The 26,464-nt window shown below is 39.2% G+C and overlaps 1 protein-coding gene across 7 annotated transcripts in view; it reads left to right on the top strand.

The window, feature by feature from the left end:
- CELF1 (CUGBP, Elav-like family member 1) overlaps positions 1–26,464 on the top strand; it is a 45,713-nt gene that overhangs the window by 15,199 nt on the left and 4,050 nt on the right. For 2 of the 7 annotated variants that reach the window (XM_009329700.1, XM_009329702.1), the window contains exons 2-13: positions 921–1,108; positions 1,922–2,004; positions 2,420–2,468; positions 5,662–5,796; positions 5,985–6,064; positions 6,450–6,611; positions 7,986–8,067; positions 11,562–11,690; positions 18,206–18,319; positions 18,500–18,685; positions 19,546–19,689; positions 21,302–21,470. In XM_009329700.1, the coding sequence (XP_009327975.1) occupies positions 931–1,108; positions 1,922–2,004; positions 2,420–2,468; positions 5,662–5,796; positions 5,985–6,064; positions 6,450–6,611; positions 7,986–8,067; positions 11,562–11,690; positions 18,206–18,319; positions 18,500–18,685; positions 19,546–19,689; positions 21,302–21,429 (1,470 nt within the window). In that variant the 5' untranslated portion in view covers positions 921–930 and the 3' untranslated portion in view covers positions 21,430–21,470. Of the gene's footprint in view, positions 1–920; positions 1,109–1,921; positions 2,005–2,419; positions 2,469–5,661; positions 5,797–5,984; positions 6,065–6,449; positions 6,612–7,985; positions 8,068–11,561; positions 11,691–18,205; positions 18,320–18,499; positions 18,686–19,545; positions 19,690–21,301; positions 22,644–26,464 lie in introns of those variants that run through there. The other 5 variants (XM_009329703.1, XM_009329706.1, XM_009329704.1 and 2 more) reach the window with 5 other exon arrangements.

Here is a 26,464-nt window from a genome sequence, read left to right on the forward strand (position 1 = left end):
GTGACTACAGATAACAAGACCTCACGTTGCACTTGGCAAACAATGAGGAGCCAATACAGAAAGCAGTGTATGACTGTCAACTAGCTGGGTGGAGTATAACGCAGTTTTATTAATAGGCTGTAAACTGTTCATATGGCCAGATGTAATGCCTTGAAGCCTATTGAAGATTCCCATACTCAAAAATTCTGTGTTGTTGTAGTCTAAGAAGTGACTTTTCTGTGTTAACACCCTACCATTACTCAACTTGATTCAGTTTGTGACTGACTAGGTTGTCCAATCCCAACCTGTTCATGTACAACCTAAGCCTGTTTTTTTGCCAAATATTGTTGAAAGCTCCCTCATTTCACAAAGAGCTATTGCCTTGCAAACCTTTAATGAAACTTTTCATCTGTTCAGTTGTACCTGTTTCTCTGTTTTAAGATGCATCTTCACCCTGGGAAACAGTTCCAGATAGTCACATTTGAAAAAAACATTATCCTCTCGTTTTCACTGGTTACTGGTAACTTCAGTAGACTGTGGGTAGACTGAGTTTAGGTTCCTTCCTGTTCTGGTTTCTTTTTCTGTAAAACTTTACACGGTTGAACTATTGATATTTTTCAGTTATCTCAACAGATTTATGTCCTGAATCCCAGATGCTGACTATGTTATAGGAACAAACGTTAAGAGAAGTTTTCAACAGCTGTGTAGAGTGTTTGGTTTCCAAGTACACAGCTTGCCAATGAATGTGAATGATGTTTCTGAATATTCTCTGGTATGCAGGACTGGGAATGTGCAAGAGTCTCTTTATATTTTAATCATATAAATTTATATATGTGTAGAATTTTTTTTTAATCTCACTATAAGCATGCTTCTTCTAGCTGCAATAGCATCTAGAATCTATGGGAAGATATAAACCAGAATTTCCTTCTTGTTTTTCATAGCTCAAAGAAAATGAATGGCACACTGGATCACCCAGACCAACCTGATCTAGATGCTATCAAGATGTTTGTGGGTCAGGTCCCACGGAGCTGGTGTGAGAAGGATCTAAGAGAACTTTTTGAACAGTATGGTGCTGTCTATGAAATCAATGTCTTGAGGGACAGGAGCCAAAACCCCCCTCAAAGCAAAGGTGAGAACTTCTGTACTTCTCAGGTGAGACTTGGGGTCTCAGCTGCTTTACATAGTTACAATCTTAGCTGTTTGCTTATTCAAACATCCCTATGTGTTGGAGCTCTGTATGACCAGGTGTGCATGCAAGCCCAGGCTTTATAGTCTTTAAGTGTGTCTTAATTATACTTGGACTATGATCCAGTCATTAGCTGAGCTGAGGAAAATCATAATTTTTTTTTTTTTAGAGCTCAGACGTAATGGGGATTCTTGAAGAGTATGGATTATAATTGCAAAGCAGAACATCAAATTAATATTGTGTTGCTCCAGAGCATCATTGTGATGCTATGGTATGACCAAAATGTTGCTGGAAGTGTCACAGTTTCAGATAAAATATAAAATTGAGGTCTTAAGTATTTGATGTACACCAATGACTGTGTACATCAAATCCTAACTAAATGCTGTACCTGGATTTGCAGTTCAGTTATATGCAATATCTTATTTCCTGTGAAACTAGATAAGTTTTTGGTACTAGCAAATAATTGTTGAGCTTGATAATGGAAGAGGCCAACAATTATTCGGCAGATGTATCTAAATGTTTGTTTTAATGGTGTATTGGTGATGTTGGGTCAGTTCTGAATATATCCTATTGTATTACACTTAGAAATCTTTTTTAAACAGTCACATTCAGTAGTACCTACCTATTTCAATGTCTAACCTCTTCTACTTGTCATATGTTTTGCATTGGAAGAATAGAAGTGGGACTTGCAATTTCTGTACAGCATGTCAAGATTCATAGTGTTCTTTCTTGGCTAGCATTTTGTTTCAATTGCAGGGTGCTGTTTTGTTACATTTTATACCCGTAAAGCTGCACTAGAAGCACAGAATGCTCTTCACAACATGAAGATCCTCCCAGGGGTAAGAGAAGACCCATGCTTTCTTTGCAACTCTATCTTGTTTTTCTGAGCTCTGGCACCACTGATGTACAAACATATGTTATCTTACCCTCAAATCATGTTTTAAAATAACTGTTCAAGAGAGCAATGTCATGAGATTTGTATGGCAACAGATCTTAAGGGAATTTTGGAGCATTTGGGAGAATAATATGGTAGTGAAGTTGGTGGGCATGGCTCCTATAATACTCTCTGTGGAGGAATGATGGCATATGATTAGGAAAGCTTTTCTTTCTTCTAGAAATCTATGTATTGTTACATATCCACTTCTGTAGAGGCAATTTAGTCTACCATTTCTTTCTTCCACAATTCTTATGGGATGTATTTCATATAGTATAAAGTGAATGCATATAGGATTAAATAATCTTTTTACATTTCAGATGCACCATCCTATCCAGATGAAACCAGCTGATAGTGAAAAGAGTAATGGTAAGCTGTACTAAAGTCTGAGTTTGGTGGCATCGTTTGTGCTAATAGGGAAGCTTGAGGATTTTCCTTTTGTTGAACAGCTTCTGGTGAAGTCTTCTTGAATTGGAGACCTGATTTTTTTAAAGGAAAAAAAAAAGTGTGTTTTCAGTAAGAGATGTCTCTAAAATTCCATGACTCAGTATCTCCCGCTGCTGCTTGTGGTAGAACCATGTTGTCAGTTAGGGAAACATCCAGTGAGTTCTTCTTTGTACTAAGGTGGTTTAAGTCTTTGTTGGGGACAGGGACAGTGGGGTTGAGTGCACCCTCAGCAAGTTTGCAGATGACACCAAGCTGAGTGCTGTGGTTGATACTCTAGAGGGAAGGGATGCCATCCAGAGGGACTTGGACAGGCTAGAGAGGTGGGCCTGTGTGAACCTCGTGAAGTTCAATAAGGCCAAGTGCAAGGTCTGGCACCGGGGTCAGGGCAATCCCAAACATGGATACAGGCTGGGCGGAGAATGGATTGAGAGCAGCCCTGTGGAGAAGGACTTGGGTGTATTGGTGGATGAAAAACTGAATGTAAGCCGGCAATGTGCGCTTACAGCCCAGAAAGCCAGTCATGTCCTGGGCTGCATCAAAAGAAGGGCTAACAGGTTGAGGGAGGTGATTCTCCCACCCTACTCAGCTCTCGTGAGACCCTACCTGGAGTACTGTGTTCAGCTCTGTGGCACCCAGCATAAGAAAGACATGGACCTGTTCGAGCGGGTCCAGAGGAGGGCCATGAAGATGGTGCTCCAGGGGGCTGGAGCACCTCCCCTATGAGGACAGGCTGAGAGAGTTGGAGTTGTTTAGCCTAGAGAAGAGAAGGCTCTGGGTAGACCTTATAGCAGCCTTCCAGTACTTAAAGGGGGCCTACAGGAAAGATGGGGAGGGATTCTTTATCAGGGAATGTAGTGATAGGACAAGGGGTAACGATTTTAAACTGAAAGGGTGTAGATTCAGATTAGATATTAGGAAGAAATTCTTTACTGTGAGGGTGGTGAGACACTGGAACAGGCTGCCCAGAGTGGTTCTGGATGCCCCCTCCGTGGAAGTGTTCGCCAGATTGGATGGGTCTCTGAGCAACCTGATGTAGTGGAAGGTGCCCCTGCGCATGGCAGGGGAGTTGGAACTAGATCATCTTTAAGGTCCTTTCCAAGCCATTCAATGATTCTATGAAATCTAGAAATGCTTTTTCAAGTGCTTGACCAATTTGAAGCAAGGCCTGTTGCAACTAGGGTGGGAGTCAAAACTACTTGTAGTATACAAGGGAAATTGAGAATTCGCAACAGTTCAGTAGAGAAAAAACTGTGAATATTTCTGCACATCGGCCATTTCAGATGGATTAAGACCTTTAGCGTCTACCATTGGGTAAATGATCATTTACCTGCGTATTTCCATTATGAGTTTATCTATGTACATACATATATGCTCAAATGTGTATGTGTCTATATATATTGTCTATATAAAAGATAAGCAAAGAAAGTGTTTAGCATCTTGTAGTTTCAGCCTTTCTAGACTTGGCTGAATTTTATTTTCTTCATTTGCCATTGTTACTATAAGATTAGTGGTGTACCATGAAGATGATAATCCTGGTTCCAGAAAACTTACCTCTTAAGATAATTGAAAACAGAAGATTGGATATACGGGTAACATACAGTAGGAGTAATTCCATCTGCAAATTCCTCCATGTGTATACAAGATATGTTTCTGTGTAAATATATCTAGAAAAGAGTAATTCTTTTGAAGTATTGTTGGGAGGAGAACAGAATAGGTTCTCTAAACTAAATTTGATCGTGCATTATACACACGAATATCCTGGGAAAATAATGGAAAGAGGAAAGAAGTATATAGGGTGACAGTTCTGAGGATATTATATAATTGTGCATAATATATAATATATTTATAGATATAATTTTAACTTACCATTAATAAAAGGGATTCTAGATCTCTTGAACTAAAATGGACTGCAAAAAGGATTTGAAAGCAACTTTCTGCTCTAAGAGCTTGAAAGTGAACTGGGTACGACATTAAGATTTAATAGTCAGTTAAAGTCATGTCAGCTGGAATAGTTTGGAATTTTCCTCTTCAACACCATAGAAGACTCAGCAAGTAAGTTGATTTCCCCTCACCATGGCAGTAAATAGAAGACTTTCTCTCTTGAAGCTTCAAATTGTGTGACAGCCTTCATCATATAATATTTTATATTGTGCTAAATGTTGTGTTTGCAAACTGTTTTATATTTCCAAATGGTATTCTGCAGAATTTGCTTCATCCTTTAAAAGCAAGTATTTCAGCGTTGATTAGCATCCTTAAATAAGTAAAACGAGAGGTATAAAGTTCTGCTCTGGAGTCAAATTCACCTCACTCCCTTAAGTGACCTTAAACTGACATTAGTAACCACTAACTGGAAAGTTAAGAGAAATGTCTTTCTGGACCATTTATTTTAAAATAGTCTGCACACTGAAAGGTATTCTCCAACTCTAATGTATCTAGTAGCATCAGTGTTTAGAGGCAAGATACAGTAGCACACAGTCTGTAGTTCTGATTTGAGGTATTATTTTCATGCTTTTGGTACAAATCAGAATGGATTAATCTGAAACAGAACTAAAACTGTTCTGTTTTAGCAACTGCTGTTGCTTCCACTGCTGAGACAGGAGCATGAGGAAATAGGCAGATCTAAATGTAAGTGATTGGCATGATAAAGAGGCTAGAAGGAAGCTTTCTGCAGCTCACTTGCTTGTTTAGATACAGTTAGGTATGTTGATAGTCTAAAGATAGAAGAGACACAAGAGAGAGGGTGAAAATAGTCCAATAAAATACATATAGGTCTTCTCTCACTCGCCAGGAACTGAATGTAGGAGATACAGGGAAGTGCTGAATCTGATACTTTTTTCCCTTTTCTTACATTCTTGCAGTTCACAGGCTTGCAAGGGAGAAACCGTCAACAAAATGTAAACATAAAACATCATAAAACAGGCATTCTTTCAGGTTCATTGAGGTATCTCATATGCATCCTCTTAAATTGAAGAGATTCCATTATTGGGAATCTGGTTTTGACAAGCACCTACCCTAAATACAAGGGAAATAACTGCAGTTGATGGAGAACACTTGACAAAATAAGATCTAGTAAGCGTGTATTTGCTGGTAATACTCTTATCCTTTGATTTCTTAGCAGTAGAAGATAGGAAGTTGTTTATTGGAATGATATCCAAGAAGTGCAATGAAAATGATATCAGAGTGATGTTCTCCCCCTTTGGGCAGATTGAAGAATGCAGGATATTACGGGGCCCAGATGGCCTGAGCCGAGGTAAGCAGGAAGCTTTTCCAGCAGTTCAAGGTTCGCCACTGGATGCTGCCTTTTGCAACTCAAGGTGGCATTTCAGCTCTTTCTGTGATTCCCACCCCCATGCCCCCTGTAGGCATTTTCATTTCTTTATTCATCCCAGTAATTGTGGATGTAGTGAATGACTTGTTTCCTTTTTGTTCTTTCCCCAGGTTGTGCATTTGTGACTTTTACAACAAGAGCTATGGCACAAACAGCAATCAAAGCAATGCACCAAGCACAAACCATGGAGGTAAAACAAGTTAGTGGGTGTCAGGAGAAGATGTAATTTGTCAGGCAGTCACTATGGAGTTTGGAGGACTAGAGAGCAGAGAGAAGGATGAGTGCAGTGTGTGTTTCTTCACAGATACTACTCCTGGACCTTTGTGTTTGTTCTGCTCCTATTTTTAGAGCTCAAGACAGAAACTTCTTCATTTGCAGAGAAAATACCAAAATACAAAATAGAATTAAAAGCAAATGAGATTTTGAACCTTTAATGAAATGTGCTGTTTGAATATATACATATGTATGTATGCATGTGGGGGGAGGGGAATGCTTCCAATGACTGGGTCTTAATGCAGTATTTTTGTGACTGCTGGGAATAGCAAGTATGTAATTGTTTGAATTGCTGTTCGCAGGGTTGCTCTTCTCCCATTGTGGTAAAATTTGCAGATACGCAGAAGGACAAAGAGCAGAAACGAATTGCTCAGCAACTCCAGCAACAAATGCAACAGATCAGTGCTGCCTCAGTATGGGGAAACCTGGCTGGTCTCAACACACTTGGACCCCAATACTTAGCAGTGAGTTTCTGATTTGGGTTCTTTTCATCTCTTCAGGGTTTACAGTGTCTGACTGTCTTATAGGGTTTAATGTATTCATTTTTAGAAGGCTCCTGATAGGTAGGAGCAGGATTCTTAATCCACATTTTGTGGATGAGGAGGCTGAAGTTATGTGCTATCAGCTATACAGGATACATTTGAGTGAGGATTTCAATCCCAGTCACTGTAACCCTAACTACTGAAACGTTTTTTTTCCCCTGTCTTCTGTAGAATGGCTTTGTGCTGGGAAGATTTTCTTCATATGTTATGGCCTCAATGTTTACCCGTATAAATGCCCTTTTCATGTCTATCTGGTGACATAGTTCTTGTATTCCTCTTCCATTTTTCCTTTTTCATCCTTTACTTCTCTCATCCTCTTCCAGTGAAAACCTAGAACAGTGCTTGGTACTGTCCAAATAGAAAAGGTGATCAGATTGGAAGTGCCAAGCAGCTGACAGTGCACAGGAAAAAAAAAAAAAAAGCCCCAGAAAATAGAGAGAAACTACTCTCTTTCTTTAGCAAAAATGACACAACAGAAGGTAGTCTGCTGTTTGTCAGTGATTTTAGTTGTTTTTGCTGGGTCCCTAAAGGGTGAACTTTTCATAAACTCAGAGCTCTGGCTCATATGGACTGCCAGAGTAGCTATGAGAACTGTATTCATGCAATATAAGATCTGGGGAACAGAAAAGGAAAATTTCATCTCATTCTTGGTGTGGTGTACTGTTGAAATGGGGGCATTCTTTCTTTTACTACTGCTTTAGGTTTGGTAGATTGGAATTTTTTATAACACCACCTAGTTAATGGAGAAAGGAATAGGAAAGCCCTCTAAATAGCTTCTGAGCTGAGGCTTGAAACTTCTCTCATGGCTGCTGTGCTTAAGGAATGTGAAGGGGGTACCCTCTCACAGTGGCTCTTTGGTTTTGGTATGGCATTTGCCATTTGTCCTATGCTGGCAGTGTCAGCTGTAAAGTCTGGCTTGAGTTAGTATATCCTTAGGGATGGCAATCCTGCTTGGGGTGCTTTGAATAGGAGTTCTCTCTCACTACTGATTCTACTGGTTTTGTCTTGGTGTATTAGCTATAAACTTCCCTCAACATTGATTACATTGAGTGAGGAAAGCATTGTGCTGTTGCTTTGGCTGGAATGTGATGCATGGGCAACGTGGATTTTCACTATGGTGGTGCTCTGGCTGTATTGTGTAAGGGGAATTCTCTTTACGCTTTGCTATGATGTGGTGCATGGGCAGTGGGAGTTCCCTTTGTGACGGCGCTCTGGCTGTGGTGTGATGCAGTTTCTCCCAGAAGCGGAGCCAGCCCTCACTCTCACTCTTGTTTTGTTTTTTGGTGTAATGTCTAGCTTTATTTGCAGCTCCTTCAGCAGACAGCAGCTGCATCATCTGGGAACCTGAACACATTGAGCAGCCTCCACCCAATGGGAGGTGAGTTTTTTTTTCTACCAGATGACAAGTTCAGTGGCAAAGAAAAGAGAAGGAGGGTAGAGAAAATAGCCAAAAGGCTGTAGACACATTAACCTCATTTGAAATAAGTAGTCCTGAGTTTACCCACTCCTTTGGAATGACAGGAATCCTCTGCTACAAGTGTGGATGTTCCTTCTTAATCTTAGTTAACTATTGTCCCCAAGGTAAGTTGTGGTATGCTGGTAATCTCCCCTACCTCTGGCATTTAAAATTATCTTCCCAAAAGGGTACAAAAAGATCATAGAATCATAGAATAGTTTGGTTTGGAAGGGACCTCTGAAGGTCATCTAGTCCAACCCCCCTGCCGTGGGCAGGGACATCTTCAACTAGATCAGGTTGCTCAGAGCCCCGTCCAACCTGACCTTGAATGTTTCCAGGGATGGGGCATCCACCACCTCTCTGGGCAGCCTGTTGCAGTGTTTCACCACCCTCAGCATAAACAATTTCTTCTTTATATCCGGTCTATATCTACCCCCTTTTAGTTTAAAGCCATTCCCCCTTGTCCTGTCACAACAGGCCCTGCTAAAAAGCCTGTCCTCATCTTTCTTACAAGCCCCCTTTAAGTATTGAAAGGCTGCAATAAGGTCTCCCCAAAGCTTTCTCTTCTCTAGGCTGAACAACCCCAACTCTCTCGGGCTTTCTTCATAGGAGATGGCTATGTATACTTATTTTCATCCAAACAGGTGCATATTTGAAGGATTGTGTTTTGAAGTAAGCACTAATGCATGTGTTTCAGTGATAACAGATTCTTAGGTTTCCTGTTTAAAATTCATTGCTCTTAAATACATCAAAGTTGAAAATGCCATGTTGGAATTGCATTGTACGAGGAATGTGAACTAGTCCTTCATTCAGGTTCTTTAATTCCTTCATTTGAATTACGATTGATTATGCCATTGCTGTTAAGGAATTATCAGCTTAATAGGTATGAGCCAAATTCCTTGCTGTGGACTGCTAGTCAGAATATTTAATAAGCATAGCAGTACTGGGACTGCAAATTGATTGTCCCTTCTGTCTTCACAGGGTGGGGAATAATAAAACACGTTAGTAACTCCATTCACCACATTCTCTAAATTCTTCTGCTGGCAGAAAAACTATAGTTTTGTTTAATACTGAACATTTTAAGCTTTTAAAATTGCCTCCTGGAGTTGTATGTTAGCTCACAATATTGCATGCCCTGTTTGTGCAGAGGTTGATCTGAAGGTGTTAAGAAAGTAAAATGTCTTTGTACATCTGACAAACACACCCTTGTGTTGGTACACCCATCAGTAACAATTACAAGCTTTTGCAACGTGTTATGTTTTCAGTTCTAAGAACTTTGATTTATACTTGACGTTGATTCTAACTTTTTATGTTTACTTTTTTCACGTTAGACCTCTTCAGAGCTCTTTATATCTAAGGCTCTTGCCAAAAGCAATTTTTTAAAAATCAGTTTCACTAATATCCTGTGTGGTGGTGATCTATAATGGACTTTGTTATGCGCACGATACTGTTTTTCCCCCTATTGTGTCTGTTTAAAAGCAAGTGGTAATAAAGGAGAAAAACAGTACAGCAATTCGTGTTAATTGTTACTACAGTAAGGATTGGGGCATGGGGAAGGGGCTAACTAGCTGAGGTTGCCTGTGAAGTTTCCAGGGTAATTCTGTCTTCACTATTTAAAAAAACACCTCAAAAATTGAGAACTCAGACATATAAATAGCATGTTGCATGGTGTTTTGAAAGAATTATTCCAAGTCTGTGATTCTTCACAGAAAGAGTTTTAGTTTCAAAGTCCTGTTAATATCTCAGCTGATCTCCTTTCTTGAAATTAATGGAAAGAAAAATTAAGTAGGTAATTAGATCCCAAACTATATCAGACTTTGTAGACAAAATTTAATCTTGATCCTATTCGAAAGCAGATGGGAAAACAATGTGATGATAAGAGGACAGGTGCAGTGCGCATATGCCGAACTGCTTCAGAAAGGAAGCAAGCTGCTCTGTTCTTCACTAGTTCTAACACTTGCACTTTTAACCCTCTGTAGTACAATAAAAACAAAAAATGTAACTTTTTGGTTTTAACTTCATGCTTTTATGTTACAATGGCACCTTGAGAATCTAAATAAAGGCAGAATCCTCTTGTTTCAGGCACTAGATGTGGTTAGGGAAACAGACCCTGTCACATAGAGAAAACAATTGAAAAAGATTAAAAAAAAACAAACGAACTATGCTAAAGGTGGTAGAAGTTTTTTCAAAAATGAGTAGTTTATACTGCATTGCCACTTGCATTCTTATGTTGTCTGTTTACATACTTAATTAAAATCTCAGTTTTGTAATTTATTTGAGATGTGTGCTTTGTCACCAAGTACTTACTAAGCATCCAAAAGATGAGGTGCCACATCTGCCTAGGACGTTTTGATGTTGTTATATGAATGGTGATTAATTTTGGTTTTAATTTTGTAGGGAGGAATTACTAGGGATTGTTTGAATTCAGATGAAAAGAGGAGGAATTGTTAGAATAAGCAAAGGTAGAGACAAAAAGGGGAAATAAGGGAAAAGAGAAGAGAGACAGAATTGGAAGAATGGAGCTAGCCTACCAAAGGATGGCTAAAATACAGAATTCAGAAGATAATTGATATCAATGATAATCCCATGGCAGGAAAAGAGGGCAAACCACAGTGTCAGTACTGACCAGATGGTTTCATTAAAAAATTATGACTCAAAATTAAGGTGAGTCAGATGAGTAAATTGACTAGTAAAAGTTCATCAACACAGGGATACCTTCCTCCCCCTGCAGTATTCCTGGCTGCTTACTCACAACATGCCTGATGTTTCCCATTTTACTTACCGCTTTTGCTTGACAAGCTGACTAGTCTACGTGTACATTGGCTGATCTTGTGGTCAGGAGTTGCCACTTAACATTGTCTCACAATTGGCTGTTGCTTCTGGGCTGCCAAGGGGACCAAACAAAACGTGCTCATGCTCAGCTGATGGTGGGTTAAAGGTGTGACTTTGTGGCCTCTGTGGTGTGTAGGCCTTGAAAGAATTCTGCAGTTATTGCTGTTCCCATACAAAGAGAGTGGAGGGATACGAGACAAGAGGAGGTTATTGGTCTGGTGTCTAGACAAGTTCTCTGGCTGGCAGATGAGCTGTCAGACCCTGGTTTAACTCCCAGTTAAAGCTTCTATGCTTTTGTGACTGGAGAGAACACTGCTTGAAAATGTCTGTACTCTGGAGTCTACATCTGGGATCATGACTACCTGGTCTTTTATGGAAACTCATCTATCCAGGTAAAGAAAAACTTCTTTTTTAGTTATAACAAGGAATCGCAATGTAGAAAAGATCAGTAACTAGTATTAAGCCTGTTGTTTTTAAGCTCCTTCCCATTACTTCCTTGTGATGTGCTGAGGTTGCTGGGTCTGTTAAGCTTGGATGATGGTGACTATTACAGGAGAAACTGTGCATTCTTCAATGTGTTGCAGGTCTGAATGCAATGCAATTACAGAACCTGGCTGCATTAGCAGCTGCAGCCAGTGCAGCTCAGAATACACCGAGTGGTACCGCTGCGCTCACTTCCTCCAGCAGTCCCCTGAGTGTGCTCACCAGCTCAGGTAAGAGACTGCCTATGCTGTAGTGTGTTATGACATGGGTTGCCTTAGGAGTTGTTTCAGGATAGATGTCACCTGTTTTGTCTGTCCCTTTTTGTCACTTTCATGTTGATTCTTTAATAGATAAGCAGTTTTACTAGTAGATTCACTGGCCTTTGTTTAGGGTAGATATCTTTGCTACCAGCAAAGGCTTTTTTACCTGCTGTGTTCTTTCCTCCAAATGGTCAGATTAATTTAGAGTAAAAAGAATTTTTGAGGTCGTCATGAAGCAGAAAGGTAGGTGACCTCTTTCCAGTCATGTTATTACAATCTCATCACATATTCAGTTTATCTGTGATTTTAGGCAGGTACTGTGGCAGATGTACCCCGTTCCTCTGGGACATGGAGATAGAAGATGCCTTAAGCATGAAGTAATGCATTCTGTGCACTAGAACAGTACAGTTTGTATTCCTCTGGCAGTAACGAAGACAAGGATACTATAACTACCTCATAGAAGTAGAATAAACAGACCCCTAGCACATGTATTGGAAAGCGTTGTCTAGAAGTAAGTGTGTAAGTTGCACATAAAAACCAGTATCTTGCTCTTCTGGGTTTTTTGTTTGGTTTTTTGTTTGGGTTTTTTTTTTAGGTAACATACATTATCCAGAGAGGCTAGAATGTCCAAGTAGTGGGTTTTTGCTGCCTTATTGTTAAATGTGATCATTAAATGCAACAAACAAGAAAACATGTGCTTGCATCAGACATGCTCAGTTTTTACCACAAATGAGGATCAGCATCCTACTCAGTTATTTTTATCCTATTTTCAGTTTTTTCTAAATCCTGACATGGGAAGGGAGACCCTGTATTTTCAGGGTATCAGTTTCCCAGCATCTGCAGTGTGGTATGTGGGTTTGGTTTTGGGTTTTGTTTTTTTCATAAAAAGCCAAATTGCTTATCCAGTTTTGAAATCCAGCCTACAGAGTTGACATCCTCATCTGTGATTGTGAGAGACCAAAGGGGGTTGTGGGGTGTTTTAAATTTCCACAGGTAGCTTTTTGTATTGCATAGGAGGACCAAGGAGCTGGACTAAGACATTATAAAGAGATTACAAGGAAAAGCTGCTTAGAAAACCTTATGTCACATGATCAGGAGTTAAACCGTGGGTGCTTTGCACAGTTTTCTACTTAGAGAAGTCCCCAAGAAAGAATTCAGTTCAAAGAGTGTTTTGTTGCTGGACAGGGTTTTTTTTACAGAAACGCTTTGTGGTCTGCAATCAGATTAAAATTTTGACATTTATCTTGACTCCGAGCTGTAGTATCCTATTCTATAATTGGAAAAAAAACAACAAAGAGTTGAAGCTATAGAAGAGCTGCATTTATAACCCACTAATGCTTCTTCATTGTAGAGAAAGCATGAAGGTGAATATATCCGAGAATTTCTCCTGTATTTCCTTATGCAGTAGCAGAGCTGGAATTGTCAGGTTACAATTTGCTGTGACTGGAGTTTAGAACTAAGATTTCCTTGTTGGCTCTCTTGTCTACTGACTGGCACAGGTTTGTTCTCTGATTTGTTGAGGTGGGGAAAGGGACTGGCAGGTTGTGAAGTTCAACTGCCAGATGTGCTAGAAAAGGCAGAGACAGCCTCTTTTCAGAAGTGTACAGTGAAAAGACAAGGGCAATGGACACAAGTTGCAACAGAGGAAATTCTGACTGGATATAAAAGAAAAATAAAATTAATGGTGAGTGATTAAGCTCAGGAACCAGGTGTCAGAGGGGCTGTGGAATCTTCATAATTTCAGAGATTTAGAATGCAATGGGAAAGGACCCTGAACAGGCTGACCTAACTCAGAGGTTACACCAGCTCTGAGCGGACTATTAGACTAGATGATCCACAAAGGTCCCTTTCAACTGAAGTTATGCTACTATTGTGTGATTCTTTCGGATTGGTTTCCCCTCTGTGAATTTTGGCTGTTCCACAGCACTGTGCAGGTTCCTTTTCCCTTGATGAGACATATATCTCAGGACTCTTCCACCTTTGATCATGCTGGTGGAGGGCGTAGGGGGTGCGGAGTAGTCCATTTTTAAGCACCTTCTGTGCTGAATCCAAACAACTTTCTGATCACCAGTCATATCAATAAATGATTGTGTGTCAACAATCAAGTAATCATGATGAGTCATTTGAATTAATATCCTATAGACATAACAGTCAGTTCACTCTTCACAGGCTTGTAATGTGAAGCAGTCACTATTGTATTGCTCTTTAAACTTAATTTCAAGTATAATTCTAAAGAGTAGAGATTAGCTTTGTTCAAAAGAAAAAGTTATGGAGGATATGTGTGGTCAGTGACATCAAACTCTGAAACAGTTTCAGTGCTTTTCGTTAGAGGTATGAATATGTTTCACCTTTTAAAACTGTACTTAAGTCGGGGGGAGGGGAAGCCTCAATGTGTACAGACAGCATTCAATCTCATGATGCTTCCTGTAATTATACAGCTTTTTAACTCTTAACTCTGAACTGGCTAGTATCTCTTATAAAAGCGAACTTGAAATTCTGTTTTGATTAATATTTAAATGTGCATTCACAATGTATGTATTCACATAGAAGGCTGTTGGACTCCACACATTCAGAGCATCCCTCCTGAACCATACACAGACCTCGAAAAAACTCAGTGTATAGCTGTTCAGTACCATGTGTTAGCAAGTGCCTTCCTTGTCTGTGGTACATATGGCAACATCTACTGTGATAACCTCTTAAACCTAACTGGAGATGAGATGACTACCAGCTTGACTTCTATCCATCTGTGATCCAAATGTTCACCTGATGCTTGTTTAGACATCTCTCCCAGATTGTCCTCAAATTGCATAATTGGTGGAAAAATCCAGGCAATCATTATGTGTAGTTACCTTTTTGATTTTCTTTCATCTGCGCTGATATCTTTTGTGTTTGAGGAACTTGGAAGTCCACACAGTGCAGAGTCTGTGGACTATGCATAGGTTACATGTCAGAATGGTTGAACTCAGAGGTGTTAAGTATTGTTGTGCTGTCTTCCTACTCATTTCAGGTGATTTTTTTTAGATATTTCCAAGCAGTATTGTGTATTCTGATATGGAATAGGATGGAGAAAAACCTTCAAACTTGCAATAAAGCAGCTACTCTTTGGAACTGAACAGGCTGCTGCTGCATCCACCTGTAGGTAGTCCATGTTACAGGGACTGTGGCCTTAGATAAACTCATTTAAACTGCTAGCTTGTGAAAGGGACATTCAAGAAAATACTACACAAGTATTTCAGGATTGGAGTGTCTTGTCTGCCATCTTTTTGACTCAGACATCAGTAAGAATTGTCTGCTTCAGAGCAAAATAGAATGGTTGCAAAAGCTGATGTATGTTTCCATTTCTCCTCCTTTCAAAGGCAACCATCAAAGGTCCAGCAAAGACTTAGATGACTTTGCTGACCTTAGTGTGTCTCCAGCAAAATTGTTTTCAGAGACATCATAGTCTTTCTGCTTTTACTGGAACTAATTCCGGTACAGTTCAATCAGATTCACTGCCTGAATTTTAGTGCTCTTTAGCTCATTGCTTGGATGCTAGATGACTGAATTAGAACAGTCTTACTGTTGCCTCAGTTTACCTGCCTCCACAAGTTGGTAGTTGATGTCCAAGTTTCATTATCTTTCCTAACTATACTACCTATTCAAATTGTCTGAAAACCTTTTCAAGTATTTTCAGCTAGTTCTGTTAGAGTTAGCCTTTTTGACTAGAGGTAACTCAGTAGATAGATTTAAGAAAATATAACCTCAGTACCAAGCAAAAAAAACCCCAACGACCCAGCAAAAACTGCACAGAAACAATGTTAAGAATTAGCAATGGAGTAAAGAACATGTATAAAGCTATATTGGTTTTCCATCCCCATTACTGTGTGCTGTTTTCTGATCTAAAACGATACACAAAAAACAGAAGAACAGAAAGGATGACTAGAACTGTGGAACTCCTTCCCTATTAGCAGCAACGAGGGAGCCTGAAAAATAGAAGACTGATATGAGAGGATATGATTGAAGCCTACAAATATATTAGTGGTAAAAAAAAAACCAGTCATTAGATATTTCAAGACAAGAATTACAGGGTATCAGGTGAAGTTGTCAGCTGACAGTTCAAAAATAAAAAGAGCTATTTCTCTGCATAGTGCACCATTACATTGCAGAACTCATGCCTTAGAACATAGTAGAGTCAAGCAATTCGGTGTTCAAAATGCACTGAAATAAATGAGTGAAAATTGTAACTTTAATACAGAGACATTGCCCTTGGCTGAAAAAATGCTAGATTCGCAAATTGCTGCGTTGGTATATAGACTATACCTAGGAAGTATTCCTTTGTAATTGCCCTGAATTTCTGCTCCACTGTTATTTATCTGCCTCTAATCATCATCAGAAACGGGGTGCTGACTCAGTACAGCAATTCCTATATACATATGATAAAGAAAATAAACCAAACTGTTAAATTTTCTTGGTGTTTTCAGTACTAAAGCATTTCTTGTTTTGCTTAAAGAGATTTCTGATAAAGTCAGCTAAACTAAAATAACTGTGTTCAGCTTTTTGTAGTGGTTTAAATTAATTTATTCAAAATCACAACCTTTTTCAAGTAGGGAAGGCATCCGTTCTCTCTTTTACTTTGCTCTCTAGCCTTGGCTTCATTCCTTTTTTTCCCCATACCGCTACTATTTTATTGCTGGTTTTGGCTTTTTTTTTTTTTAATGGTGTTCTCATGTGTCAAAGGTAGTGTCTTCTTGAATTCTGCAGATTAGCAATGAAGTGTTGCAGAAACAAGTGATATTCTAAAATCGAGGCAGCTGTATCATTTCTGAATGCTGGCTTTTATTCAGCCAGCTGTGCTATTTTTTTTTCTACCAACTTGAGGGTTATACTGTAACTTGTTTCTATATTTTTCCAACATTTAATATGCTGCTTATAGTAAGATGGGAATTTTCTCCTTTTCTTCTTCAGAGTAAGCATCTTAAAATATATTTTGAGACATTGTCTTCCAATTTCTGACTTAAGAGAGTTTGTCTAAACTTTTTCCTAGAGGAGGTTTGTCATTTCCTCTGTCAGTACAAAAACTAAAGTGATACGAGGTGCAGTGCTCTGGGTTCTCGTGCAGCTTTTGTTAGGTACAACTACTTTTGTTAGGTACAGCTTTTGCTGGGGCTTGTTAGGCAAGTTTGCTGTATTCCATTTAAATAGTTACCATATTCCATTCCAGCAGAGACTTTGTGCCACATATATGAAGTAGTGGATATGTAGTGTGTGTGAATCTGCTTGAAAGATGCTAACAATTCTTTTCAAAGTTTTAATGGACGTACACCGCATAACTGAGAATCACAAAAACACGAAGGAAACTGAAAATGCCTGAATTTCAGTTCTTCTGTTACCCACTTGGTCAGAAAGATAATTTCCTCTTGAAAGCAGACTACAAAATACCTCTACAGCACCAGTCTTCAGTATCTTTTAATTTGTAGAAGCCATAAGTATTTTCCAGTGCATCTTGTGCAGTAAATTTAAACTTCTGGGTTAATAGCAATATGCATAGCTTTTCTTATTTACCTTCTTCAGATTTCTAAGTAGCCCACAAACCTGTTAGGAAAACCACTGCTATATAATCATAAAAATACTATTATTTTCTTATTTTATCATGTCCATAATCTTTGTAGATTACCTACATTTGAACTTCTGTTTCTTTTGATATACCAGCTTGGCAAACTTTTTTCTCGTCATTTTGATGTCTACTTCTATAGAACTAACTCTACCTGTTGTAGAATTTGGCAGGCCATGTAAGCTGTTAGCCTGCTAGGTACAGTATCTGTAGACTTCCCTTACTGAGTAAACATGGTTGAAGATGTTAGTGGCACAGTCAACAGAGGATAGACTGTGTGTTTTGGATGTGCATTCCAAGATTTTTCTTGGCCCTAGCCCCAGCTGCTGCAGCGGGATTTTTAATGAAAAATTATTTCATGTATCAGAGTAATCTGGGCATCTGCTGTTCCTGTTCTGGCAGTATGGGAAAAACGTATGTTCAATTTGACTGGAGCTTTCTTTGATGTCCCTAGTATCTGTGTTTTGGGTCTTTTTCACCTTGTGTGATGTTTCAAGGATAGATATTAATATGTAGCAATTCTTACTCACTTTAGTCATCAGGAAACAGGCATTGCTGCTTGTCATCTTATGCTGAGGTACAAATTTTAGCTAATGTTTGTATATTGTCTGAGTCCTAGGTGTCTTCCGCTTAATGAAATTATAACATCTACTCTTTGTAGCAATAATGATGAAGTAGAAATTTTTCTAAAATATAGGAAGGGATTAGAAGATAGAAGCAGTATGATCAATCGAGTTGTATGGGTTTGGGATTTTTTTTTTTTTTTGACATAAAGTGTACTGTGTTGCCTTGATCTGTTCCTTACTAGCCTTTTCTACAGAAATAACTTAATGAAGAAGTTGAATTATCAGGACCAAAAAATATTGCTTGAAGTTTAATTACCTTATTTTAATAGCAGGTTCCTCACCTAGCTCCAGTAGCAGCTCCTCTGTTAATCCAATGGCTTCTCTTGGAGCATTGCAGACGCTGGCAGGGGCTACAGCAGGCCTCAACGTTAGCTCTTTAGCAGGTAAGCTATGTGTTGTGGTGGGTTGGAGGAATAGCTGGTTATTATTCTTCAGGCTGTGCTAGTTCTGTGGGGGTGTTTTTCTGCTCCCTGCCTTTTTGTAATAGTGCAGAGTATTTGAAAGGTAATTGATCTGGCTCAGTGGAAGTACTCAGTTGTCTTTATTTCCTCTTTCTTATACAGGAATGGCAGCCTTAAATGGAGGACTTGGCAGTGGTGGTCTATCAAATGGGACAGGTAGCACAATGGAAGCCCTCACGCAGGCTTATTCTGGAATCCAGCAATATGCTGCTGCTGCATTGCCCACACTCTATAACCAGAGTCTTTTAACACAGCAGAGTATTGGTGCAGCGGGAAGTCAAAAAGAAGGTAGGCAGAAAGTTGTAGAAACAACTTGAGAGGGGTTTTCAAAAGGGCAAGCTTAGCCCTTGCAGCTACCTTACCTGCAGAGCTTTTATTTGGCGGCATTTTTAAGAATCCTAAAGTTACTGAAGATAAAGAAAGAAAATCTGTGAGGTCTCTCTGTTAAGGGCTGTCCAAAGTAGTTTTTATACAGGAGATTTCTCCCAGGTTTTGTCTAGTCTTAAATGCTTAGTAATAGTACTCCTCCATTTTCTCGGAGGACAGGAGAGTATGAGTCTGCAGCCTGATACATCCCACTGTCAAAGAATCAGTTGTGGTTTTGTTAATTTTGTTTTCTTGGTCCTTCACCTTTTCCCACAGATACTTAATGCCGATCTCTTCACTCTTCAGATTCAGAATCAATTTAACATGCAGTGTAAAGTAATGATGAATGTAAGACTAAGTTTTCAGCAGAATGTAGGATGATGCTTAGAAAAGATTACAAGTAATGCGATTGCTTGTATTTTGTTTTGAGATTAGTCTCTTTGGGCTGCAAGCTTTGCATAGCCATTTTTGGTTTAGTCAGCATCTGGGGCACAAACTTATTGTTCAGCTTTCGTTACAGCAAAGATCTGTGAACCAGTTTTGGCACAATGTGGAAATTACAAGCAAAAATGGTGAGAGAGAGCTAGAATTATTTGAATGATCAATCACAGCAAAGGGTCATGCTGATTTATTCTGGAATCAAGTACTCCACAGAAGTGCAAACAGCAGTTTCATTGTTTATTTAGAAAATTTGGCTTGAATGGCTCTTTCACCTTTTTTGTGAAGTGGGCCTGTGTTACCCATGCTCTTTCTGAATTTGCATTCCTACTTGCTGTTTTAAGGTCCAGAGGGAGCCAATCTGTTTATCTACCATCTCCCCCAGGAGTTTGGGGATCAGGATCTGCTGCAGATGTTCATGCCATTTGGAAATGTCGTCTCTGCCAAGGTTTTCATTGACAAGCAGACCAATCTAAGCAAGTGTTTTGGTACGTTGGGTCTAATCATTACCTGAAAGAAGCCACCTTTCTACTAGTAATCTCTTTTCCAGTATATTGTCTAGTCTAGCTTTTAAGTCAAGTAGTGACTCTTTCTCTATATCCCTAAAAAAAAAAAAATAAATACAAACTCTTCCAGCAATGAACTGTATTTTCCTGATTTTTATTGTGACTTTTTGCTTTTCCTGATTTTGTACTATTATGACTCATTGTACTGTTATGGCCCTAGATAATTCACTATGATTTGTTTGCAGACTGTAATCATGGTATAGTTCCTTCTCTTCCCCCTTTCTGTCTTTTCACTAATTGTTTACGTTGCTGTATATACTACTTACTACGTTATCATTATGAATTATTTCTATTAATATTTTTATATATTATTATTATGGCTACCATATAGTACAGGAGCATTTGACTCTGATGTTCTGTAAATGCTCTGAAGGCAATTTTTAAAGCTTCCTCCTAATTCTTGAAAACTTTGTAATAGAAAAAACATTTCAGCTGTTGTTTACTACCTAACTTTGGTTGTATCTCGTATCCTAATTTTGCTCTGCTTATTGTGTATTTCAATGGGAGGCACATTAATGTGGGAAGTGTATCCTAAAACTGTAAATCAACCTGTCGTGCTACTGTTACTATCCAAATAGATTATTTTGAGTTAACTGCTAAAGTCTGTGATGCCAAAAGAGCAAAGAACATATTCTTCCTTAGCTTGTGTAGTAGCAGGCTGCACACGTGGACTGAAAGATTCATGGTTTTATTTTCCTCACTTTGAAACCCCAGTGCATGCAATTGTAGCATTTTTGTAGTGTGCTGTAAGCTCTCGTGACTATTTTGATAGATGGAGATTTCTTGTGATGGAATAGGAGAGGTGAGCCTTTCTCTATGGTTTTGATAGTTTTCTGTCTACATAATATCCTGTATTTTTTAGTATTTGAGCCAAAAGATGTGGACAATCTGATGCTTTGTGAGAACACAAAAATATGCTGAGCATCAGGCTGTAACACCTGCATGTGGAATGATCTCCCCAGGTAGTGATACCAGCCATTGACTGGAGTTACTTAAAATGGGTTCCTTCAAAACCCTGGAGAAGTTTAGTTTGAGGATGCTCCTTCCCTGGAATGATATACAACTTTTCATCCAAGAGAGACCTAAACATAATAGTGGTACCAGTGCCACACTGCCTTGACAGCTACTTCACTCCAAACAAAGCTACTCCCATAATGCCAAGAGGGTGATTTCAGTCTTGTGTCTTTAATGAGCTATCATATATAGATGAACATTTTCCAGGTTTGGTTTGCTCCCAGGTATGAGTTCTTATAAAACAAAGAGCAGTACTTATTTTTGCTGGAAGACTAGAAAATGTTATTTTAATTTCCTGAACTTTGTATATCTTTTGGTCAAAGTTCCATACGTCAGAAAGCAACTTTGTCTGAGAGCCCTTAGTAAGAGGTTTTTATGAAGAGTCTAAAACAGTTGTGAGCTTCTGAAAATGGTATTTCATGCAGGCCTCTCCTACCTTGTGAGTACCTGCATTTCCAGTTGTGAGTAGCTGTTCTGGACAGCTTTGACATGGTGTAATTATGTATTTTCCTTCCTTCAGGTTTTGTAAGTTACGACAATCCTGTCTCTGCACAGGCTGCCATTCAGTCAATGAACGGCTTTCAGATTGGCATGAAGCGTCTGAAAGTACAGCTCAAGCGCTCTAAGAATGACAGCAAGCCATACTGAGCGCCCCTCCCCTCCGGGACTGGAGTGAGAAGGATCTTCTGGTAAGTTGGAGAGGAGCGCACTTAGTGATTCGAAGCCCTAAGGCTGTGTTTTTACAGTCCTGGAAGCTGATCCATGCCTTCTGTTTGGCACATCTTCCCCTGAAGATTCGGCTGCAGCCTCTGCTGAGAATCCCGCTTCGGATGGAGGACAAGTTTGTGCTTTTGTTTCCAGTGTTTTACTTTGGAGTTTAGGTGCCATATCGCTGAGGTTTTTTTTTCCCTTATTTGAAGTTTGCTGTGTTTGTAACCAGTGTGTGTTGAGAAGGACCAATGCCAGCTCCTTGGGGGTGGGGAGGGAAGGTTAAAGGGAGCAGCAGAAACTGACACCACACTGCCTTGGGGTAGAGAGGAGAAGGGGAAGCAGAACTGACACCACACCGCCATGGGGTAGAGGAGAAGGGAAAGCAGAAATAACACAGAACAGCTGATGAAAGCAAAGATGGGGAAGGAGAACTGAGTCCATCCAAGTTTGGGTGAGCAAAGAACCAACTCCATGTAGCCCTCATCATGCCCCATCCCCTCTTTGAAATTTCCTTAACTGTGTGCCATGGTGGGGATTTAGTAAATCATCTCTAAAGCAGGAGACAGGCTAGAAGGGTGAACACGTTAACAAGCCAAAGGAAAACTGCAGTGATTTTTTTTTTTTTTCTGTATATAAAGTAGTGTTTATATAGCACTGTGAATGTACACAGCACTTTATAAAATTATTAGATAATGTCCCTGCCCAGAAAATTTCACTGTCCATTTACAGTTGAATATTAATGAGATGCAGTGGATTTCTCCATATTTAAGAAAACTTATCCTATGTACTTTATCTAGATTTTGTAGAAAAGTGTAGAGGGAGACAGCTTAGTCTGGATGAATACATCTGGGACTGGAAACAAGAAACTTTTGATCCCTGGTAACCTGCAGAATTTTTTTGACAATTTTTCTTCTTAACAGTTCATCACATTCCCCATTTCTGTGGAATAATGTCCTTTTTGCAGAGTAGTACTTTGAATTCATTCTGATAAGCATAATGTAAGTGCTGTTTGTTTCTCTATTAAAATGACTGTTAAATTGAGATATAAAGCCCAGAGTTACCCTAACACAGCTCTTGAGGCTCCTGTTTCATACATGTTCTCATAGGATTTGATTTCTCAGTCTTAACTCTGTTGCAAATATAACTTCCTGGTTGTTTGTGGGTGGGTTTTTTGTTTTTTGTTTTTTGTTTTTAAAACACGAAACCATTTGTGCAGTGATTTGGTCTAGTAATCAGGTATTTCTTTATACTGCAGTTTTCCTTTAAGGTGGTGTGTACCAGTGCAAAACAGGCTGACACAGGAGCTGTGAAACCAGAGCAGAGCATTGAGCCATTCAGTCTTATTCTGCCTTTTGGTACTAGCTGTTATCTTCTATATTGAAGGAAAATTGAACACACACTTTTTCTGCACGCTTGTGAAATTGCTAATGCGTTGCTAAGGGCCTTTGTTATACATTGGGTTTAGGGGCCTCAAAGGACTTTTGACACTCTGGCCTGAGTTGTTTTAAGAAATCAGAGTCCCATTTTATAACCACCAAAATCCACCTCTGTCACAAGAGGAAGTTTACAATTTCTGTGCGTCTTTAACAGAAGTTCCATTTACCTCACATTTTCTCCTTTTCCTTGTTTTCTTTGTATTCCTGGTTCGTGATGCTGTTTCCCAGGGCACCAGCCAACACTGCAATCTGGGAGCCAGCTGCTAAATAATGAGTGTGTGGGTCAGACATAGGGTTGGGACTTTCTGTTCTGCTCCAGCAGGAGGAGCACTAAACCCATCAAACCCGAGATCACGTTCAGAATCCACACCTGTGTGCGGTGGCCTGTTGGGAATGTCGGGCGTTCCCAGGGACTGGGTCCCCTGGGATCTCAAACCTCAGAAGTACAAGGCCTGACCCATAGCATCCAAGAAGAGCCCTTTCCATTCTTAAATTGAAAATCAAACAGTTGATGTCAGTCTGTCTATATTGATGGCAGACAGGTAGATCTATCAGTATTATTCAAATCATTTTGTGGTGGCAAAGGTTCAAAGGCCAGATTGCCAAATTTCCCAGTTATGCTGGCATGTGGTACCCTTCTATGTTAATTATTTGAATCTCTCTAGAAACGTAAGCATACACTTAAGTGAACCGTGTACACTTGAATTCTGCACGATGGGAAAGATGTGTCCTGGTTTTCTGAGAAAAGAGTGTTGGAGTGTGAAGGCCTCCAGGGTGATAATGGGATTTTTTTTTATAAATAATATACTTTTCAAAAAAAGAAAAAAAAAAGAAAAAAAAACATAGTTGGGAGCAACTGCTCCAAGTGCAACCTGCTGTAACCAAGAATATTGTTTCTATTTTTATAGAAGTTTTATACGGCTCCAGGGTGGAGATATTTATTACCTAAATTATTTCACTGGAAAAAAAGGCCAGGGTTTTGTAGAATCCTGAATGTGATTGTTTTACACACATAATGATGTGCATGATTGAAACTACTGATTTTCAGTGGCCTGCTTGCAGCCCAACAACTGCTAAATGGGGAAGACGAACGCTGTGAACCAGTGGAGGAGAGCACTGTGCTCTGGGGTCTCTACAGTCACTCTTACCTTCTTTGCACCCTACCCCACTGTACTATCTGAGACCTTTGTCCTGTTTTTCTTTTAACCTGATGCTCTGGCCTCTTTACTAGTCATTCCAGTTGCCCAAAATTAGATATTTTAGCTTCTGCATCCTCTAGTGTGTCCTCAATACTGTAACTTACGGATCAAGCTTGGCATTGTTGCAAATAGGTGCAACTCCCATTGACTTTAGGAGATTCACCAGTTTACACTGTGGCTTAGTTTGATCAGTGACTCCTCCCAGACACAATCACCTTGAGACACCTAATTTGGGCTAGCTCTTGTGCCTTACTGGCATGACTGTAAGTATTGCCAAAAAGAAAAAGAAAAAAAAAAATCTATGCAGGTTAAATTTTAAAAGATGTGATCCTCAGATGGTTTGAATCAATGCAGTTCTGCTCTCTTCAGTAGAGCTGCATCAATTTTCACCAGCTGAAGATGTTGCCCTTTTTGTGTATTTGTTTCAGATTTCCCTTTCTTGGTGTATCAATGTATATGTTGCCAAAGTTAATAAATGTATCAAGTTTGTGACTTGGGCAGATTTTTTTCTGATAACAGAACTGATCAGATAAAGTCAACGTTTCTGTGTCTGTCTGGTGGCTGCTGCTGACTCTGGAGATTTAGGCTCTTCTTGCCTTCCAGTCTTAAGCCAGTTTTCTTCCTCACTCATTGGCAGGAAAGTCTGGGATTCTGGGGACTTGGGGCTTTTCAATTTTATTTTATTTTTAATTCCTATCATGCTCTCATTCAAGTGCAAATCAAATCAGTGTCAAATGCTTTATTTCCTGGATAGTAGGATAAGAGTTGGGTGAGTTGAAATAAACTGCAGAAGGATTGGCTGAAGTAACCACACAGACAAAATATTCTGTATGCTCATAAACCAAAGAATCTGAATTTTCTACAACAAAAGCTGGTAGGACATCTGATGAAATGGAATTCCATATTGCATGTGCCACCAGGAAGTACTTACATATTTTTAGAAACAAGATGAAAACGGTCTACTTCATAGATTTATTTTTTTTCTCAGAAGACATTTGATTTTACTAGATATGCTGTAGTAAGATGAATGTATTATGAACAATTGAAGTCTTAGTCTGATGCTACTTAGTATCAAGTACTATAGTAAACGAAATCATAGATTCTTCAGTCCCCTAGATAATCAACAGTCCAAAATAGGATATCTCTTTGTAGTTTAGCTTTTTCTTCCAGCAATACAAAGCTTGCATTATTAGAAAATGCATTTGATATGTAGTGATTAAATTTTAATCCCAAGCAGAATGAGGACTGGAGTTTTTCAAAAGTATCTGAGACAATGATGGTGAGTACCTCTTTATAGTTTAATGATGAGGCAGTTTACTAGCTGTGGGCACTACTGTCTGGAAAATAGGTGCCTCAAAATTTCTCACTGGCAAATACATCTATAAGGAAAAAGCTTTTCATCTGAATACTGAAGGTCACGTAGCATGATAGATTCTGCTTGCATGATAGAATTAACTGAAGTGTTTCTTCTTGTTAATGGTTGTGAGTTAGGGAAGAACACCCAAGCAGAGTGAAATTGTTCCTATTTCATTTGGAAATAACTAAAAGCAACTTCGATAAAGCAAACTGCAAATGAAGGGTGCAACTATGAACACGGAAAATGCTTTGAGAGCTTCTTGTTGCAAACATTTGAACATAAGGATGTTATACATCCCTGAGCATACCTACCACAAAGTGTAAAACACAGAAGGCAGAATTATCACGGTTGTGAGAATAAACCAAGGACAAACTGGAATAACTTTCCCCAAGTCATTAAGTTCTTATCCAGCATCTCGTGGCTCTGCTCTTGTAGGCCAGTCCTTCCTCAGGGCTTTAATGAAACTTAGTCTTTCCCCTCAAAATTGCTGAGTGAAATATTTGAAAAATCTCTGTCAAAAAAACCCCAAAGAAATCACAAAGAATTTCTATGGTGCATGCTTAGGTGTCACTTGATTTCGTGCCTCTTATTGTTTCTCATGCGTCAGTTCATGATGAATTTGCCTTTCTGGTTTAGGACTGAAACCTTACAACTATCTGCAAACTATCTAGAGTATTTCTAGAACTATAGAAATAACTGCAAGAGTTGCATTGTACTCTGTTTGCTGGAGTTGGTTTAAACTCCATACTAAGTCCTTTCCCTTAATTGGAAAGTATGAAGAGCAAATTAATCTCAGCAATTCTAGTAAGTGGTGTGTTGCAGGTTTAGCGGACAATGTGCTTCTCATTGCCTTGGAACTAGAATGCAACACTTGCTATTCTCAAACATGCTATAAATGCTGTAAGATAATGTGCAAGTCTCACCTTGCTCTAGTCTCTAACCAGCAGCTTTGAGATGTGCTGAAGAATAAGGCCACAAAC

The sequence above is a fragment of the Pygoscelis adeliae genome, unplaced genomic scaffold (genome assembly GCF_000699105.1).
Source record: "Pygoscelis adeliae isolate BGI_AS28 unplaced genomic scaffold, ASM69910v1 Scaffold117, whole genome shotgun sequence".
NCBI classification, from domain to species: domain Eukaryota; kingdom Metazoa; phylum Chordata; class Aves; order Sphenisciformes; family Spheniscidae; genus Pygoscelis; species Pygoscelis adeliae.